General features: G+C 34.5%; 1 protein-coding gene across 1 annotated transcript; it reads right to left on the bottom strand.

Moving 5' to 3' along the window:
- Window positions 1–5,605: 5,605 nt before the first annotated feature.
- On the bottom strand, window positions 5,606–19,536 carry LOC142336196 (ATP synthase F(1) complex subunit gamma, mitochondrial-like). The gene is made up of 2 exons (XM_075384848.1): window positions 19,305–19,536; window positions 5,606–6,506 (listed from the first exon to the last, which is right to left on the bottom strand). The coding sequence occupies exons 1-2, from the start codon at window positions 19,508–19,510 to the stop codon at window positions 5,768–5,770; spliced, it is 945 nt and encodes a 314-aa protein (XP_075240963.1). The 5' UTR covers window positions 19,511–19,536; the 3' UTR covers window positions 5,606–5,767.
- Between the last annotated feature and the right edge of the window lie 7 nt (window positions 19,537–19,543).

The raw sequence follows: 19,543 nt of genomic DNA, 5'->3' as shown, positions 1-19,543 counted from the left end.
TTAATAAATACGGAACGGCGATAACAACTTGCTGGTGATCATCAACTCTTTGCAAAAACAAAAGGGGTGCATAACTTACGCCAGTTTAGCTGATTTAACTTCTTCCGCCATTCCTCAAATGACAAAAGACGAGAATTGGCAGAAGTACTTGATTTGAAAGTAATTTCCTAACACTCCGATTTTCATAGTAATCCTCAGACGCTAAAGAGTTATTTCATCAGCTGAGTTACGCAGCTTTTGTCATAACCACGAGACTTGATCTAAAATTGTTACGATGCACAACAAATTGCACAAGAAGACGAAATAGAGCAATAGAAATACTTGCTATAATCATACTCCAAAGACATTTTATGGACCAATTCTGTCCACAATCATATACTTGACGCATGCTAAAATTTACATTTGAGTAAAATTGAACGCGCTTATTGAAAAAACTGTAGCTATTGGAAACGTTCTATCAAAGCAACTGAAACCTAAAGCAAATAAAATTAAGTTTTGTATACTGCCTGTCTCTTTTCCAGAAAAAGACTGGTTGCTGATAAACAGCTGAGTTGAGCTCCATATCTGCACAGGAGAAATAAGTAGGGTCACAAGACCTATATTACTAAAATTGGGGTTATTTATTGCCGCCTTCTTAAATCGCAATTATTGACGCGAAGAACATTAATGCATTGTTCCGAACCACCTTGGTGGGGTAGGAACTAAATACTCAAATGGGTTTTTTTGTTCAGTCAATTTTAGCCAATCGATAAATATTCATCGGAGAGAATTGTGCGTGGTATCATTAGAAAGTCCGTCCAGAGTGGAATATAGCACTAAAATATTTTCTGAATTTCGTTTTGTGCATGGAGTTATCGAAGTTTCAAGTATTGTGAACATCTGACGGATTTTCTTCACAATTTTCATATTTTTGCTCAAATTTGTTGTCAATTTTGCTCAAAAAACATTAAAACTCTCAAAAAAAGTGTTAATGGTTTTAATTTTAAAGACAAAACAAAGGTGTTGAACAACTTGATCCAAAAATTTTCCTAACATTTTGGCTAAATTTTTCAAAATTTAGCATTTTTCCATCAAAAAACCACTTCTATAGCAAATTTCTTTTAAATTAGCCGGAAGTACACACCTAAAAGCTGCTGATACAGTTTTCTCATACAGTTTTCTAAATGGCTACATTTACTTCTGCTTGCTATGAGAGTGTTCTCAAATTCGATGTTTGCCGGTTTCTTTCCAATATAACTCGATAATTATCAAAAAGTCAATTATATTCGATATACGGATTTTTTTGTCGTAAAATTGTATTTCACTAACCTTTGGAAATTGACCTGTTTCAGGACAACAGCCTTTTGTTTGTTTGTTTTTGTTTCATTCAAGTTAATTACCGGAAAGCTATTACATCGGAATTATTTCATATGAGTTCTCAATTAACGACAGACCATTTTACGTGCAAATGAGGCCCAATAAACACAATAATTCACTGAAAAGCTCAAAGTTTTTATGGCTTTAACAATTTTCTGGGTATTTTTTTTTGAAATTTGTATTTTTTCATTTAATGTTATTTTGCAGTCTTAAATTTTAGTCTCGCTAATTACATGTTCAATTGGCGTCCTGTGGAGCTAACAGTTATTCTATATAGTTTTCTCAGTTGAAAGCGTATTGTTTTTAAGATTATCAAAAAAATCTATTTTGAAAACAAAAAATAATGAACTTTGAGCTCTTTCAATATTTTTTTATCTTATTTCAGTCAACTTGTACCTTAGTACCAGCAAAAAAAGTTGCATCAATTTTCTATTCAATTTCAATTTTCAATTCACTGCGTTAAATGTTTTCAGAAAAGGTTTTTTTGGCTTTGAGACCGAGTATTTTATTTTTGTACATTTGTCCATTTTATTTTCATTTTTGTACAATTGTTGTTTATCTTTTGCCACATTTTTACGTTAATAACAACATAAACAACACATATCACAACAACGGCGTTAAAAGAACGTTGAGAAGGACGTTGAAAGACGGATATCATTGTTTTCTTTCCTAACTTTTCCGGCTATTTCCTCAATTCGGTTAATTTGTAGCTTAGTTTCATCATTGGCAGCTCACATTTTTTTGTGAACTGAAATTCATTTTTTTAAACAGCAGTCTTATGCTTAAAATAGTGGGTTTCTGGTTTTGATTCTACGAAATTTTGCGATTTAGGAATTTTTGCCTATATTTGAGTTTAATTGTTGTTTCATCGCATTAGCAAACTAAAGACAATTCCAATCGGCCTTGATTGCAGGCCCAATTATGTATATGTTATTTAAGTTCAGTCAATAGTTTAGAATTTTAGTGGCTTGTAAACTGATTGGTTTCCTTTTATTAGTCGTGAGAAGTAATCTGGACAATGAGAGGTCTTAATGGCTTCTTCTGATGTATAAATGATAGTATTTAATGATTTCAGTTGATATCTAATGGTTTTCATGTTGTTTTTTCAAAAAATATAAACGTATTTTTTAAAAATCTTTTTTTGTTCTTTTTTGTCTACTTGGTTTCTAGACTTATTACGGGCAGGTCCCATATATTGTTTAGCGAACTACAATTTAATTTCAATTCAGTTTGTGATGCTAATTTGACTTTGTTCATTGTTTTTAAGAATATATACATTGAGATTTGGTCGTAAATAATGTTTGGCTTTGTTATTTGATTTTGTTTGTCTTCTCTCGTAGTCTTGTTTATGGCATATCTATCTCATCGGCCCTCTGGAACGGCCTTGTTCAATTCGTTTAATGGTTTGAGTTTAAAGTTTGAAGCAATGTTTATTCATACTCCAATTATTATCACGAAAAAGTAAATTTCTGAAAGTTTTCTATGTCTTCCTCTGTCAGAAGACAATTAAATCAAAAATGTAGATGAGCGGGGTCGGAACATTATGTGCAACATTTCCGAGCCTCTTTGTTCTTAATTAGGCTTTCTTTCATTTAGGTCTTATTGACACGTTCTGAACTATCGTGGAAATTAGATAACTTGACCGAATACAGGAGTGACGCTGCGGACGAAAATAGCGCTGGACAAGTATAATAGCAACAAAGGATGTTATCATTGTTCATGCTTGCTCGAAAATAGGCATCGTGGATCATAATGACGGACTTTTCTAACTTTGAAGCAAAATTAAACTACTTTTCGTTTGTCGCTGCCGTCCACACACGCCGACAACTATTATCTCAAGACGTTATCCAGTAAATACACTCGATAACCGCACATACTACACTTTCCGATATACTGCATCACTTTCAAAAGAGAACTTGAGTTTTAAGAGCAATGATTCTTCTTTTTGAATAGGCAAGAAAAATTCGGAACATTTCTTAACGAATTTTTCTACTTAAAACGGTTTAGGTAAAAAGCACGGATCCTAATTGAGAGAGCATAAAGCCCAAATTTGTGACAAATTAGAGCAATATAAATGTTTTCAGTTCATGCATATTATTGTTTTCAGTTATATCAAAATTCATTTTAATACAAAGCTGAACTCAAAAACATAGCCGGCAGATTGCCGGAAAATAGCAGCGATAGACGCTTGTGGCCTTCCATGAATTGAAATAACTAAAGACACAAGATAGACAGATTGACCAAAAGTTCTTTAGTAGACAACTAGATTTTTTGGGTTAGATACGTACTGTCATTTTTATGATACACATACGGTCGATAAGGAAAAAGCCCTAAAAGAGCATTTTCAAAACTGATTTTCGAAATCAAAAACTCAAGAATTAGTGCTTATAAGTTTGGCACTACTTAAATGCACACTATTGATCTTTAACTAGTAAATGTTCATAAAATAAAGTTCCATAAGAGAGTTCAGAAGTCAATTTTTTGAGTGAGGTAAGTCACGCAATCGACCTAAAAGCAGAAGTGGCGTCACGCAGACAAATTTTAACTGCAAAGCAGTAGAAGTCACTGAAGTCATTGAAAAAGTCAGGGTAAGACAAAACAAAAATCTGTTAGACGAGGTAAAAAAAACATAGCAGGACAAGTCCTGACGTACAATTCAAAGAATTTTCATTGACTAAACAAAAAACTAGACCTGGAATGAACTTTGAATGGATTGGGAAAATCATTTAAAAAATCCGATCCAAAAAACATTCAACCAAATGGTTATCATCAAGCAGTTCACACAAACTAGGAGCAGCTTTGATAATTATACTTCACAAATTATTAAAAAATATATTTGAGTGCCACGAGATTAAAACTTACCGAAAACACGGCACCTAATTGCACCAATCAGCTAGCTCACATTCTAGTTCAGCAACACGAGAATAAAACATGAGAAAACAAGAGAAGGAAAACATACAAAAATAGCAAAATTCATAATTTCCTTTGTTCCCTCCTCATGTTCACCAAAACAGCTTCTGGTTGCAAAATGCTACAAAACTTCCAAATTGTAGACTACCAAAAACCTTGATGAAACACTGGGAGGAAAAATATAGGCAAAAATTGTTTAAAAATGAAAAATAGCCATTATTACTTAAAAATTTGCCAAGTTCGTTTCTAACCTGGGGTTATTGCGTTACACATCATTTTTCAAAGATGAAAACTACTCAAAATAACAATTATAAGCTTCATAAACGTTTTATTCACCCCTAAAGTTAAAAAACTCGAACGACAAAAATTTTCAAAAAAAATAGCGAACTTGACTAAACTTTTTGTTGCTAAGTCCACATTAGTAATTGACCTCAAGCAAGAACCAAATCGAAAAAATTAAAGTTTTGGCCAAATTTTTTAAAAGCTCCAAAACTTTGATGACCTTCTTACACTAAATTTAGATCTTCCTAGCAATTTCAGCACAAAACGCAGTTGAAAGATTATTAAAAAACCAGCTTGGGACCTCTAATGAAACAATGCCCCTGCGCTTCACTTATTATTCTGTTCTGAAAGCTGAAAGTCATTAAAAATGTGTAAATAATCTCACAAAAAACAACGAGCACTAATACTATCCAAATTCTCTGGGTTGTAATTAAAGCTGAAAACTGATCAAAACAACATAGCATCACAGAAAACTGCTGGAAAACGACGCAAACCTTGACGGAGAATCAAATTCTTCTAAACGATAACTTGAATATCGACAAATACTTGTCAAAAATCCTCTCTAACAAACATATTACGTTTGAAGGATTTATGACATCGATCAGCCATAACCGACAGAACGAAAATATTTTTTGTAAAACTGATTATAATTTGTTTCCGGCACTGTAAGTTGGAGTAGGTAAAGTAGACCTGGCAAACTATTTGCCGTTATTTTGCTTTCTTGTACATATAGGACGGCGTGTGTGCGAGTGCGTGTTGTTGAGTTCCTAAGTGGGGTTGTTCATGCTTTGCAATTGTTACTCTTCCTTCCAAGATCGTTCCCCTTGCATGAAAAAAATTGATTGCGCAATAACTATATCGAGCTGGGTGAATATATTCTTAATAATCCATTAAGTCACACCCGGATAAAAATTCTTTTTCGGAAAACCAACAAACTACAAGTATTTTTCTCATATGAATCCGCTCAATTACATTACTTAATTTTTTGTGAATCCACAAATAATGACAGTCAGAAACATGGCTATTTTACGCATCGACTGCTCAATACCATCAAAGGTTGTTCGGTTAGATGTTGATTAAACGTCAAGAACATATTAACAGTATCATCATCGTCATCAAAATTATAGTATCAATACAGATTAGACTAGGTATTATTTGTCAAAAGTAAAGTGAGGATACGTCTTTTCTATCTGTGTGCATGGTCCTGCAATTAATTCCACTACTCAATGGCCACGGCGCCCGATATGATTTCGCTCAACTCTGTGGTGATGACGGCCTGTCTGGTTCTGTTGAATTGAATAGTCAGTTTGCCGATCATTTCCTCGGCGTTCTTTGATGCGTTGTCCATGGCCGTCATTCTAGAACTGTGCTCGCTTGCTGATGCTTCCTTCATGGCATAATACAACATATTGGTCAGAGAGGCTTCCTGGTAGTTCTGAAGGACAAATTCATCCACTGAGTCGTAAACAGCAACTCCCGGTGCCTTTGCAATTGCATTAACCGTAAAAATTGGCTGCGTCGACAATGAGTATGAAACCACAGACTTGAATCTATTGTAGTAGATATATCCCAGGTCGAAATCGCCTAGTTTCTCGATGATTTCACTTGCGATCAAACTGGCTTCGCCGTAACTTGGCATCACTTTGCCAACATCTTTGAAGGTCAGGAAGATGTTTTCAGCGTGCGTCCTCTGCAGCTGACCCCTAACTTTGTCCCCGACAATTACCAATTTGTAGTCTGTGTCCGGGTTAGAGTTTACTTCGTTCCTAATGGCCTTGGCTATGCTCGAGTGGATAGCACCGCAAAGACCTCTGTCACTGCTAAGCGCAACCAGAAGTTTTACTGGCCGCTTTGACTCTTGAGCTTCCAGCGCTTTGACCTCAGCCTGCTCGTAGAAATGTTGCGATCCTTTGCCGAAAGTCAAGGATTGTTTAAGTTCTTTGTCAGCCTTCGCAAACCTAGAAGTAAAAAACTGAGTTGCTAAATGCTCACAAAACTATCAAAAATTGAATCACATCAAATCGAGCTGAAATCGTTGGTATATTCAGCTGCCTACATAGCATGGCTATATCCAAATACACACGCCAAAATTTTGCGCAAATCCCTATAAAATTATGTTAGAACGCATTGTTCTCAAATTAAGGAATGCTTCACGGTTAAAAATTAATGCACACAATGACGAAGGCACGATTAAAGTTTGAACAGAATGGCATCATAATAAAAACATACTCAAGCAAAAATTTGAACGCCGGGAAAGTTCGGAAGACTTCTCAGTTAAATCACGTAAAATTAGAAAGTCGCATGAACAGTCAATTTAGTCAGTCAGACGAAAGTGCCGCAAAAGCAAATGGGATGCAAACACTTGCTAAAAACTAGAAACATACCCGGCAGATTGCCGGAAAATAGCCGCCGTTGATTCCAATAAGCATGATTGGGATTGAACGAATAGAATATATTGAAAAAAAAAAGATTTTTGTACAAAAATATTTTTTAAGTCCGATTTATTTTGATGGCATTTCGTAGTTGAACATACTTCTGTTTCTTAGAGAGAGGCTACAGGGGCTACTATCAACACCAATAAGCAATAGAGGTGGTAACTAAGACTTATAGGAACGACGTTCAAATAGCGGGCATCTAAAATTGGGCTTTATGGGTTTATCCCGTTTCTATTTCTGACTTCAATTTTTTATACCGACTCTGTTCATTTTGAATTGCTTTGCTTAGCAACTGATGTTCAAATTCACTTTTAGCAGAATGAGAGAAGAGAGAAACTAGCCTAGAGAAGTCAAAAAGATTTCACGCAAAATGTCGAAAAAGCGGCAAAATGGTAAAGCGAAAAAAAGTTTGACGAAGTAAAAAAAAATACGAGCGCAATAAAAGCCGGTTGAGAAGATGAGGGCGGCTATTAACAATTAAAAATATGGAGTATTTTCTGTTTGAGCCCCACAGCTTAGTGGGTGCTTGCGTGCTGGGGGAGGGGCTTTCTTTTAATTGATCTTTTTTTTAAAAAAAAACAAAGGAAACAAATAAAAAGAACAATTTTTTGAGGCGTTTAGGGGGGCTCTAAATTAATTTAATAATGAATCTTTTGTCAAATTAATAATAAATTGCACCAAACAATTGATAAAGCACTATACTAATCTGTTCAAACCAAAACAAAGTAACTGTATAATTAGGAACGAATTTTTTCACGTGTTTTTTCTCTTCTTCAAAAATAATATTTTAAATTGTTGGTTTTACGGTTATCTATGAAATCTAACAAAAACAGACAACTCAGAACAGTCAGAAATGTGTGATTATAAAACAAATAATACTTGAAAACATAACCGACTAACGTCGGGCGAATTGCTCTCAAACAACCGGTGAGCGGTTGGCTTCGTCAGCACCTAGCCAATGTTTAGTGAAGATAGATTTAGCTTGATTGAAGGGGCCTGAGATCAGGGTAATAGACGATGACATCACGCCATATAACAGCCGCATCAACAAAAGAATTAAGGAGAGAGAGAGAGAGATTAAACGTGAGCGAGAAGGAAACAAACTCAAGCTAACACAGAGAGAGCGAGAGAGAGCTAGGAATTTTTTCCATGATGAGATTCGACTCTACAACTTCAAGTTTTCTAAACTTGTTAGTAACTAAATCATATAGAAAAAAACTTAAAGTGCAAAATTCCAAAAAAAGTTTCCACATTTTGCAGTAAAGAACATGTTCAAAATCATTTTTTGTCCCTGGATTTTTTTCATGTAATCCATCTGCAAGACTTGAAAAGCTTCGTTGGCCAGTAATGATCGTTAAACTCGTAAGGAGTAAAAATATTCAAAAATTTTTAGAACAATTGCAAATTTTAACAAAATCTTGCAAAAGCTGGTGATAATAATATCTTCAGAACACCATTCCATTGTCTCAAGATACCATCTAGTATGCCTATTTCCAGCCTTAAACAGTTTCACTGGCTCATAAAGATCCATACACTTGCAACATGATAATAAATTTTCAAAAAATTTTCAAATAAAAATTTTTCAAAAAATTTCTAAAACTCGAGTCATTAAAATAATGATAACAATTCCATTAACTCTAGAAACTAAGCAGCACCTTAGTATCAAACCTCGAAGGAGGCTTCTTGGCTCTTGAGGCTGGAAAAACCTCAAAAAATGACAATTTCAAAAAAAAGATTGCCGAAAATTGTTCAAAAAAAGCTAAAACTCGTTAAATGTTAAAATGTTTAAAAACACTCCATTGCATCTAGAAACTAAACAATAATTTGTTATCAAACTCTAGAGGAGGTTCCTTGGCTCTTGAGGCTAGATCAATCTATAAAATCCCAAAAATTGTCAAAAAAAATTGAAAAAATTGTTTTATATTGTTATAAGACTTATATTGTTTTATAAATTGTTTTATAAAGTTTTATAAAAACAAATCAATAAAATTGTGATATTAAAAAATTGAAAACCATTCCATTACCACTAGAAGCTATGCAACCACATATTATCAAAACCTTAAGCAGGTTTTCTGAACCCTGAGCCTGAAAAATCGTAAATAATGACAATAAATGTTAAAAAAAATTAAAAATGCTATTTTTTAAAAAAAAATGATGAAATTCGTGATGTTAAAATATTGAAAAAAATTCTATTACGTCTAGAAACTATACAGTAACATATCATTAAACCCTACAGGAGTCTCCTTGGCTCTTGAGGCCGGATACACCTAAAAACCGACAAAAATTTTCAAAAACCTTGAAAAAATTTGCAAGATTTTTCAAAAAATTGCAAAAATTCGCGAAGTTGAAAGCTTGAAACCATTCTATTACCACTAGAAAGTGTGCAGTAACCTATTATCAAACCATAGAGTGGGTTCCTTGACATCTAGGGTTGATGTAACTCAAAAATTTGACAAAAGTTTTACAAAAATGACAAAAATTTTCAAAAAGCTTGAAAAAATTGTGAAAATTTGTGTTTTTAGCGACCGGTTGTTCTTCAGTAACTGGCCATGGGGGGAGGTGCTGATGGGGGTGGCAACAGTTGGGTAGGGGGGCAACAGCGCGGTGGGGGGTGGGGCAATAGTGGGGGGGGGGGTCAACAGTTGGGGGGGGGGTCTTCAACCTCTAAGAACCGCTCTTCACACCATAATTTAAGTCTCCAAAACAGTTTGAGCTGAAACAGAGCTGAAAGGCTCTAAGAGCACTTAATGCCCGCTGGGCGCTACCTCTTTATCCCGTTTTTGAGGACGAAAAGTCAAAAGCGTCAGACGAGAAAATGGTCAAGCAAAAAATTGCATAAAAAAAGACCGATAGGACTAATACAATTGATACAAACTTCGTTTGAGAGCAATTATTTACTTCAACGGCTACAATTACACATTTTCATCAAACGCCACGAAAACCCAAACCGTTCAAACGCATAATAAATTAAAGTTAAAATCAAGTTAAAATTTTTACAACTGATTGCTATTTTTGAATTTCATTAATTTTCGTGAAAAGCTGCTTTATGAGCAAAAAAATTATCTGTTAAATTATCAAAATGAGGGTTCTGTATTTTTCATTTTTTCACAATAGATGCTATCGAAAAATGCTTCAATTTAGCTTCGAAAAGCTGATAGCCAAAAAAGCTTTTCGTTTCAAAACAAAGACAACATTTTGATAAACTTTAGATTTATGTTGGAACATTCTGTGCCACGCACAGTCTCACAGGAGTCGTCTAGTTTCTAATATCTAACAATACCTAATACTCTCTTTTCAACCTCAAAATCTATTTGTAAATGTTTTCCAATTAGCTTGGGAAGTAAACCAATTATCATATGCCCTTATTAAAGTCCCCTTCAGGCCTTCACTGTTTTCGTAGGATAAAAAAAATGTGTCAACTTGGTTACTCAATTATAGGAAATTAGAATTAGCAAATCAAAACATACCCGGCAGATTGCCGGAAAATAGCCGCCGTTGATTCCAATAAGCATGATTGGGATTGAAATAACAGAAGATATTGAAAAAAAAGATTTTTGTACAAAAACATTTTTTTAAGTCCGATTTATTTTGATGGCATTTCGTAGTTGAACATACTTCTGCTTCTTAGAGAGAGGCTACAGGGGCTCCTATCAACACCAATAAGCATTAGAGAGAGATAACTAATACTTATACGACCGACGTTCAAATAGCGGGCATCTAAAATTGGGCTTTATGGGTTTATCCCGTTTCTATTTCTGACTTCAATTTTTTATACTGACTCTGTTCATTTTGAATTCCTTTGCTGAGCAACTGATGTTCAAAATCACTTTTAGCAGAATGAGAGAAGAGAGAAACTAGCCTAGAGAAGTCAAAAAGATTTCACGCAAAATGTTGAAAAGGCGGCAAAATGAGGTAAAGCGAAACATTTTTTTATTCGACGAAGTAAAAAAAAAAAAACATAGCAGGACAAGTCCTGACGTACAATTCAAAGAATTTTCATTGACTAAACAGAAAACTAGACCTAGAACGGACTATGAATGGATTGGAAAAATCATATAGAAAAAAATCCTATCCAAAAAATCGAAAAAACAGTAAAAATCAAAGTGAAATTGCCGCATGTGAACAAAAAATCACTACCGATAAAGCGAATTTTTGTTCAAACACCATATTCTCACTCTACTTTAAAATTAGAGCGAAAAAAAATCACGCCGCAAAACCACTCGCTTTTTCGCTCCATTTCCTGTTTCGGCGTGACCAAAATCACTACTCCAATTTGACTTCAAAAATCATAAAAATGTGTGAACAGATCTTAAAAAAAAAAACATAGCCGGAAGAATTCCGGAAACGACTCGAAGTAGAAATCTGACTATTCTCACTAATCAGACGCATCACCAGCATATTACCAATCGACAGACATTGTAACCAATTCACAAAGAAAAGACTGGAGAAGTGGAAACTTGACAAAGAACAAAAGCAAAAAATAATATTCTCTAAAAATCCAAACAAAATTCTCTACAAAAAGATAACATGCAGCTTCCCATCCATAACTCATAGAAATCAATTAGTTATATATTTGGCTAGATCAATCGCCCACCTAGTACTTGCAGAGAAACATTAAACAACAAACTAAAAAAAGACCAAGAAAAACTCTTTAACGAATTAGAATTTTGTATAATTTGTTTAAATGAAAACTGCCCTGCTAAGCCTTCAAGTGCAAATTCATAGAATCAACACCTACAAAAATGCTCCTTATTGAGAAAAAGTTACCAATAAAAAAACATTAAATTGGAAGAAATAGGCAAAAAACTTAGATAAAAGACAAAAAGTGGCCAAAATTTGCTCTGATTTACTCGATTTTCTTTAACAAAAACAACTCAAAACTAATATCAGTCAAAATGAGAGACATCCAAAAGAGCTACAACAACTGAATTCCACTAGAAAACTCCCCAAATGCTATCAAAGGTTGAGGAAGAATAGAAACGACATTTAAAACCAAATTGAACAAAAAAAAACGACAAAACGAAAAGTGTTTTTTAAATTTTACAAGAAAAAATACAGCCAAATAAAGTTCCTTTGAGCAAATAGAGCAATGAAATGCTCGCGAAATAATGGGCAAGTCATAACAAGCTAAAAAAAAATTGTCAACGATTGGAAAAAAACGAAAAGCAAAAAAAAATTAAAAAAGTGGTTAAAAAATTCTCTATTCTGTCATTTTTCTTCAGAAAAAAATGTTTTAAACCAACAAAATTGTAATCAATTTACATCCCTGATATTCTTTGAGTAACGAGCTTCTATGCAAATTGCACTTAAAGCAGTAAAACAAAACAAAAGGCCAAAATACATTAAATTTCGTCGAAAAATCAGCAAAACTGATCAAAAACCTCCAAATTTGCATAAAACTCAAATTAACTACTTGAAACCTTCAATTCCTATCAGAACGAGCTCAAATCCAATACAGTATCATAATCAGACCTCATAAACAAGAAAAATTGCAAAAAAACTGCTTTTAAAAGCCGCACGTGAACAAAAAAATTTCGCTCGCTCAGAGAAAATTTTTTCACACATCAATTTCTCGCTCTCTCAAAAACAGCGGTATGAACAAAAAAACCACTCTCTTTTCGCTCCGCTCTTCACTTTTGTTCAGCAACCAAATCACTCCAAATTTTTTCACGCGTTTCATTTCCCGCTTAAAAATTCACTCCAATAAAATGATTAAAAAAAAAAAAGGACTTCTCCAATACTCCTCTTCGAGTCGTAAAAAAGACAGCGCCCCAATACAATTCAAATTCTTTGAATTGTAAAAAATAGGAGCGCTATAATAGCCGGCTGAGAAGATGAGGGCGGCTATTAAAAATTTTCAAAATAATTGCTAAATTTGAAGTCGATTGTGCCCAATCAAGGTCAATGATGCTCCAACCAGCAGAAATGTATTCCTTCTCAATGAAAATATTGTACATGTATTTATCGTATCGTAGCTTTTATTCAATCTTCCCGCTTAGGTGAGATAAAATGCACTTTGATCCAAATCTTGTGGCACATTATCTTCATCTTTCCGTTGAAATTATTGGTACCAACAATATTTATCGGCCCTTCCTTTTGTTTATTCATTGGTACCCAATTAAATGAAGCTGAAATACAATTTTTGTCGAGCACTGCTCCCAATCAATGGGCGACAAAAACTGTATTTAACTTAATTGGCTGCCAATCAGCTTCAATTTAATTGGCTACCAATGCAGAAACAATAGGAAGTGCCCAAAGTCATTACTGTACTTTAGGGGAAAGAGATTGAACTAGTTCATTGAAAGAAACAAGTACCTTGGGACACAAAAAAATCTACTGAAAAATGCGACACAGACGAGAAAAAAAGAATAACAACCTCAGTAAAGTTGCCGAAAAACATTACTATGTGAAAGAATTGCTCTTAAATATGTAGGCGTAGTAGTAGTTATAGTATAGTAATAGTATTTGTATGATACTATTAGTAATCGTGTTAGTAACAGTGAGCTCCGTGGACCGAGAGAGCATATTCAAGATGCTTGTCGTGTGCGAAAAAGATGACTGGGCAGTAAAATTGCTTGGACTGCAAAAACATCCGGTATGAAGTTACCGTTGACCACCTTGAGGCCCACAGAGATTGGGAAAAAAAAGAAGATACAAATTAACAAGCTTTTTGAAGTAATAAAAAGTGTTCTATATTGGTGGGCAGGTTAAGTTAGATTGAATAACTACCCTAAATTCAGCTTCTAAACTGAAGGCTAATAAGCACGGAACTAAAGCAATTTAGCAATAGCTCTAATGAATTTTAATAACCTAATGCACAATGACTTAACGACAGGGCTTTATCGGTCTACCTTGTTTTTGATTTTGCACCTGACCTGATCATAAGTTATATGAAAGAGTTCTAAAATCAGGACAATAAGCATAATACTAATATAAGTTAGCAGTATACTCTGCGGAGTACTGACAAATTCAGTCACTAAATCTTTTAACGTTAGGTTTCAGTGCCCGGGCTTCATTGGTTTATCGTATCAGTTGATTTTCCTCTTTTGACCTTATTCACTACAATACATAATTCAATGACAGTGAGTAAAAAATTGACATCTAATCATCAGTCGAAAGAGTGATAGAAGGTAGTCAAATATCGCATTAAAAATAGCATCAACAATTTTTAAACATTATCAGAATTTGACAGTCAACAAAGCACACAATCGTAAAAATGCGCAAAAATACAAATTAACATTTAATTTTCCTAGAGCATTAAAAAGAATCAATAATAACAACTATTGACACTACACGTCCCTAGGATGCTCATACCATGCAAAACCTTAAAGAAACCAACAAGAGACTGTTACGCACTAACTTATCGCGGTGTTATACTAGTCATTAACTAAGAATAATCGAAATTTTACAAAGACTTATTATCGTTGTTTCACAGTGCAATTTTAGCGGATATAAATTGAATACTATTAGCTAGTAATGGCCATTATTTGACCGGTTCGAATGCGTGATATATCCACTCCTTGACTTGTGTTTTAATAACTTTTCACAGCTATAATTAAACTCCCTCAGTGTTTATTTCTAACTTAGAAAATTAACAAAGGTTTCCAGTTCAGTCTTTAATTATTTCGCCGGTTTTAAAAAAGAATATTCAATGTTATCATAAGAAGTTTTTAAGGTAAATTAAGAATGTTTCAAGTCAAGTATTCAACTGCAAGGCTGGTTCTCCGGCTTTCTGTTGATCGTTATTTCCGCAGTTTCGCACCTCAAGTTGTATTGGTCCATAGCAAATATTTACTGATGTTCAGGTCGGCCAGTTTTCGAATTTTGTACGTTTCTTTATGTTGGTTGAGTACATATACAAATTTTGTATTAGCACCTACTTTATCAGCTTAATTACACAACCAAGTATACAACTTCTCTTTACTGAGTTTACCATTTACACAAATTCATCTTCATCGACTTAAAAAGGAAAATATTGAGGCTTTCTGGTACGTAATGTTTTATAGTAATCTGTCATTCTGCGGTTGTTTTCAATAAAAAAAATTACAAATTAGATGTCACAGTCTTAGATGGAATACGATTCAAATATGTCCATGAGAACTATTTAATTAAGAACCGAATTATTAACAATCATTCAAGGATATTGAGGGATTTACTAAGGCAAATCTTACGTAACTATGAGGGAGAACTAGAGGCACAACAGAGAAAGTGAAAAAGTGTAATAATGAATCTGACTGGAACTCTGAATAGTTTTGGAAATCAGTGTCAGAATCATTTCTTGAAACTGAATGCCATACAAAGAAAGCAGTGAACACAATGGACAGACATATGCCGCACTAGAAGGCCATTGAGACCTATTATTGTTGGGTATACGCGACAAGTCAACAAGAAAAGCTACGATAACATGTTTCTTTGAAAACTAAGAGTCAACGAAAAAAAACTGATTGCCAGTCAAGCCATTAAGTAGAATCGCATATGACTCACTGGCAACTGATGAGACCTGTAATCCGTCAGAAAAAATGATAACAAAACAAAGTGAACAAATACCGGTTAAAAGTCTACTATTTTGGAAAACAGTTGAGCTCCAAGTCAGCGAATTTAAATCCCTTATACCTCAGAACCAATTAAAACGGAAACACAAGAAAGTGCTAACATTTTCTTAAAAAACACCCTCAAGGTCGTAAAACTTTTTAGCTACGAACTCAAAAAAGAAGTCAGAATTAACTTTGCCGCATGGGCGACCAACAAAATCGGTCAAAATTGAAGCTAAGCGATAAAACAACGTGAACAACAAAAATTAGGAAAAATGGAAGTTCACTAATATACTTTTCAAAATAATAGTCTCAAAGTCATAAAATCTACCAGCTATGAACTTTAGACGTTATTTAGATTCAATTGGGCAAAATAAGAAACCAATATGACTTGTGAAAATTGAGAGAAAAATAAAACAAACCAGCAGGTTCAAATTGAAAAACTCAAATTTTATGACAACTAAATGCATCACAAAAAAGTAAGCGTTGCACTGAGGGATTCAGTCCCTTGCAATTTGGCACTATAGCAACACAGCACATGAGTAACAATTTAACAGCACATAGAAGTCAGAACACTGAAAACAAGCCAAATTTCCGCACGCGCAAAAGATATCCATCTCAAAAACGCAACACTTATTCAAACTTTTCAATTTAGATATTTTGAAAAATAATTTTTTGGTCGGTTTTTTGCTCCCTTTACTTCTCCAGTGTTCCTGCAATTACTACGCTAATTGGTTTTCTCAAATTAAGAATTTTTCAAGTCAAGTATTCAACTGCAAGGCTGGTTCTCCGGCTTTCTGTTGATCGTTATTTCCGCAGTTTCGCACCACAAGTTGTATTGGTCCATAACTAATATTTACTGATGTTCAGGTCGGCCAGTTTTCGAATTTTGTACGTTTCTTTATGTTGGTTGAGTACATATACAAATTTTGTATTAGCACCTACTTTATCAGCATAATTACACAACCAAGTATACACCTTCTCTTTACTGAGTTTACCATTTACACAAATTCATCTTCATCGACTTAAAAAGGCAAATATTGAGGCTTTCTGGTACGTAATATGTTTTATAGTAATCTGTCATTCTGCGGTTGTTTTCAATAAAAAATATACAAATTAGATGTCACAGTCTTAGATGGAAATACGATTCAAATATGTCCATGAGAACTATTTAATTAAGAACCGAATTATTACCAATTATTCAAGGATATTTAGAAATTTAATAAGGCAGATCTTACGTAACTATGAGGGATGAAATAGGGGCGTCACAGAGACAAAGTGACAAAGCGTAATAATGAATCTGACCGGAAATCTGAATAGTTTTGAAAATCAGTGGCATCGAAGTAAAAACAATGTACCCATCTCTTGAAACTGAATGCCATACAAAGAAGAAAGCAGCGAATGCAATGGACAGACATATGCCGCACTAGAAGGCCATTGAGACCTATTATTGTTAGGTATAAGCGACAAGTCCACAAGAAAAGCTACGATAACATGTTTCTCTGAAAACTAAGAGTCAACGAAAAAAAACACTGATTGGCAGTCAAGCCATTAAGTAGAATCGCATATGACTCACTGGCAACTGATGAGACCTGTAATGCGTCAGACTAAGTGATAACAAAGCAAAATGAACAAATACCGGTTAAAAGTCTACTATTTTGGAAAACAGTTGAGCTCCAAGTCAGAGAATTTAAATCCCTTATACCTCAGAACCAATTAATAGGGACACAAGAAAGTGCTAAAATTTTCTTAAAAAAACAGCCTCAAGGTCTTAAAACTTTTTAGCTACGAACTCAAATAAGAAGTCAGAATTAACTTGGCCGCATGGGCAACCAACAAAACCGGTCAGAATTGAAGCTAAGCGATAAGAAAACAACGTTAACAACAAAAACTAGGAAAAATGGAAGTTCACTAATATACTTTTCAAAATAATAGTCTCAAAGTCGAAAAATCTACAAGCTATGAGTTTAGCCGTTAGTTAGATTCAATTGGGCAAAATAAGAAACCAATGTGACTTGTGAAAATTGAGAAAAATAAAACAAAACAGCAGGTTCAAATTGAAAAACTCAAATTCTATGACAACAACTAAATGCATCATAAAATAGTAAGCGTTGCACTGAAGGATTCAATCCCTTGCAATTTGGCACTGTAGAAACACACCACATGAGTAACAATTTAACAGCACATAGAAGTCAGAACACTGAAAACAAGCCAAATTTCCGCACGCGCAAAAGATATCCATCTCGAAAACGGAACACTTATTGAAACTTTTCAATTGATATTTTGAAAAATAAATTTTTGGTCGGTTTTTTGCTCCCTTTACTTCTCCAGTGTTCCTGCTATTACTACGCTTATTGGTTTTCTCAAAGTCGACTAAAACGTGAATAGATCTTAAAAAAAACAAACCGACTAACGTCGCAAAAATGTTTGTCGAAAGCCAGGCCCCGACCTCTGACATGTTGGACTGAAGTACGCCACACCGCTATCAGAGTCTTGTTTCGTTTAGGCAACAGACTTTATTTCTGAACAAGAGCAATTCATGTCACGCAGAAATCAAGAAGTCAAGCCTGAAAAGTCACTCAAAGTGAAATCCAAAGAGCATTGTCAAACAAAACGGAGAGAAATTTAAAAACACAGCTTGCAGATTGCCAGAAAATAACCACAATAGCTTTGAAGATCTACAATCTCAAAAAGATAGTAACAAGCAGAGCAAAAAAAATTCTTTTTAGTAAATGCTGAGATGTTATATTTTGATTAAGAATGTGTATAACGTATCGCTGCTTCTATTAGCTTCCAACAAAAAAAAATTTCAATTAGACTGACACGCGTTCACTGGACCCTATCTGTTTGAACTAAAGGGAAGAAAAGTCAAATGCAGAGCAACGAAGTCACTTTGAGAGTGAGTTAAGTTACGTGTAAAAACGAGTAAAAACTTAACCACACGAATGAACGAAAATAAATATGCTCCAATAAGAGTGAAAAATGACGTCACGCAAAGCAATTCAATTGAAATTGCATAAACGAATGAACAAAAAAGAAGCTTTAAAGTGATTGTGACGTCATATGGTTTTAACAAAAATTCTTGAAATATAAAAAACCAAGAGAAAGACAATAATAGCCTCAGTTATCGCTTTGCGGCTATTAAAAAATAACTTCGGACCAATTGCTGACGAGGCAAACATTTTAGAAGGGGTCATACGCTAGAGGAACTTTTCTGGTGCGACTAGGAAAGAGTTCGAACCCGCGACCTCCCCGATAAGAGACGGGGACATTAACCACTAATTTACATGGGCTGTGTTGTGTACGTTCATCTCTCACAATCGGTTTTAATTTAGCAACAGACTTAATTGCGCGCAAATCAAATCACTGAATGCGCGCAATTCAAGTCGCTCAAAAATTTTTAAAAAATAAGCGTGAAAATGTCAGTCGAGAAGTGGAATCGACCGAATGTTCAAAGAAAACGGTTAAGCCAAAATTTTGCATTTAGAAAAGACACGCTTACAATTGCTTCAAACTTCGTTCGAGACCAATTAAAGACAGCGTACCAATACAATCCAAACACTTTGAATTATCAAAAAAGAAGAGTGCCTAAATATTAGCCTTCGAGAAGCTGACGCGGCTGTTAGAATTTTTAAAAAAAAACCAGCAGAAATAATTGCCATAAATAGTTGGGACAAATTTATTTTGAGACCAGTTAATACGGATAATCAGAGCACAATGAACCCAGAACAATTAAGGACCCTTCAAAAGTATCAAAAATTTAAGATGTTTCCTATTTGATAATGAATACCTTGCAGCTGCAATCATTTTCATGGAGGATGTGATCTTCAGAATGTTCTTCACACTCTTCAGTCGGAGGGAGATGTCTTTGAGAGTGGCCATGTCTCGACAGGGTTGCAGGGACAGCAGAGGCACAGCAGCTCTCCCATTACCACTGACCACTGCACATTTGCCCTGTTGCAAGCCTTGTCGTAAAACTACATTCGCACCAAACATTCTCAATCTGAAGATGTTCAGTTAAACGAAACG

Source organism: Convolutriloba macropyga, chromosome 3 (assembly GCF_964194025.1).
Source record: "Convolutriloba macropyga chromosome 3, txConMacr16.3, whole genome shotgun sequence".
NCBI lineage: Eukaryota > Metazoa > Xenacoelomorpha > Acoela > Convolutidae > Convolutriloba > Convolutriloba macropyga.
The sequence above is the reverse complement of the archived record's forward strand: the minus strand, read 5'-3'. Positions and strand labels throughout refer to the sequence as shown.

Excerpts from the sequence above, each read along its gene's own strand:
- LOC142336196 (XM_075384848.1), bottom strand. The coding sequence starts at position 19,510 with ATGTTTGGTGCGAATGTAGTTTTACGACAAGGCTTGCAACAGGGCAAA. Across the intron at positions 6,507-19,304 it reads AAAATGATTGCAGCTGCAAG|GTTTGCGAAGGCTGACAAAG; the intron begins GTATTCATTATC and ends TTTTACTTCTAG.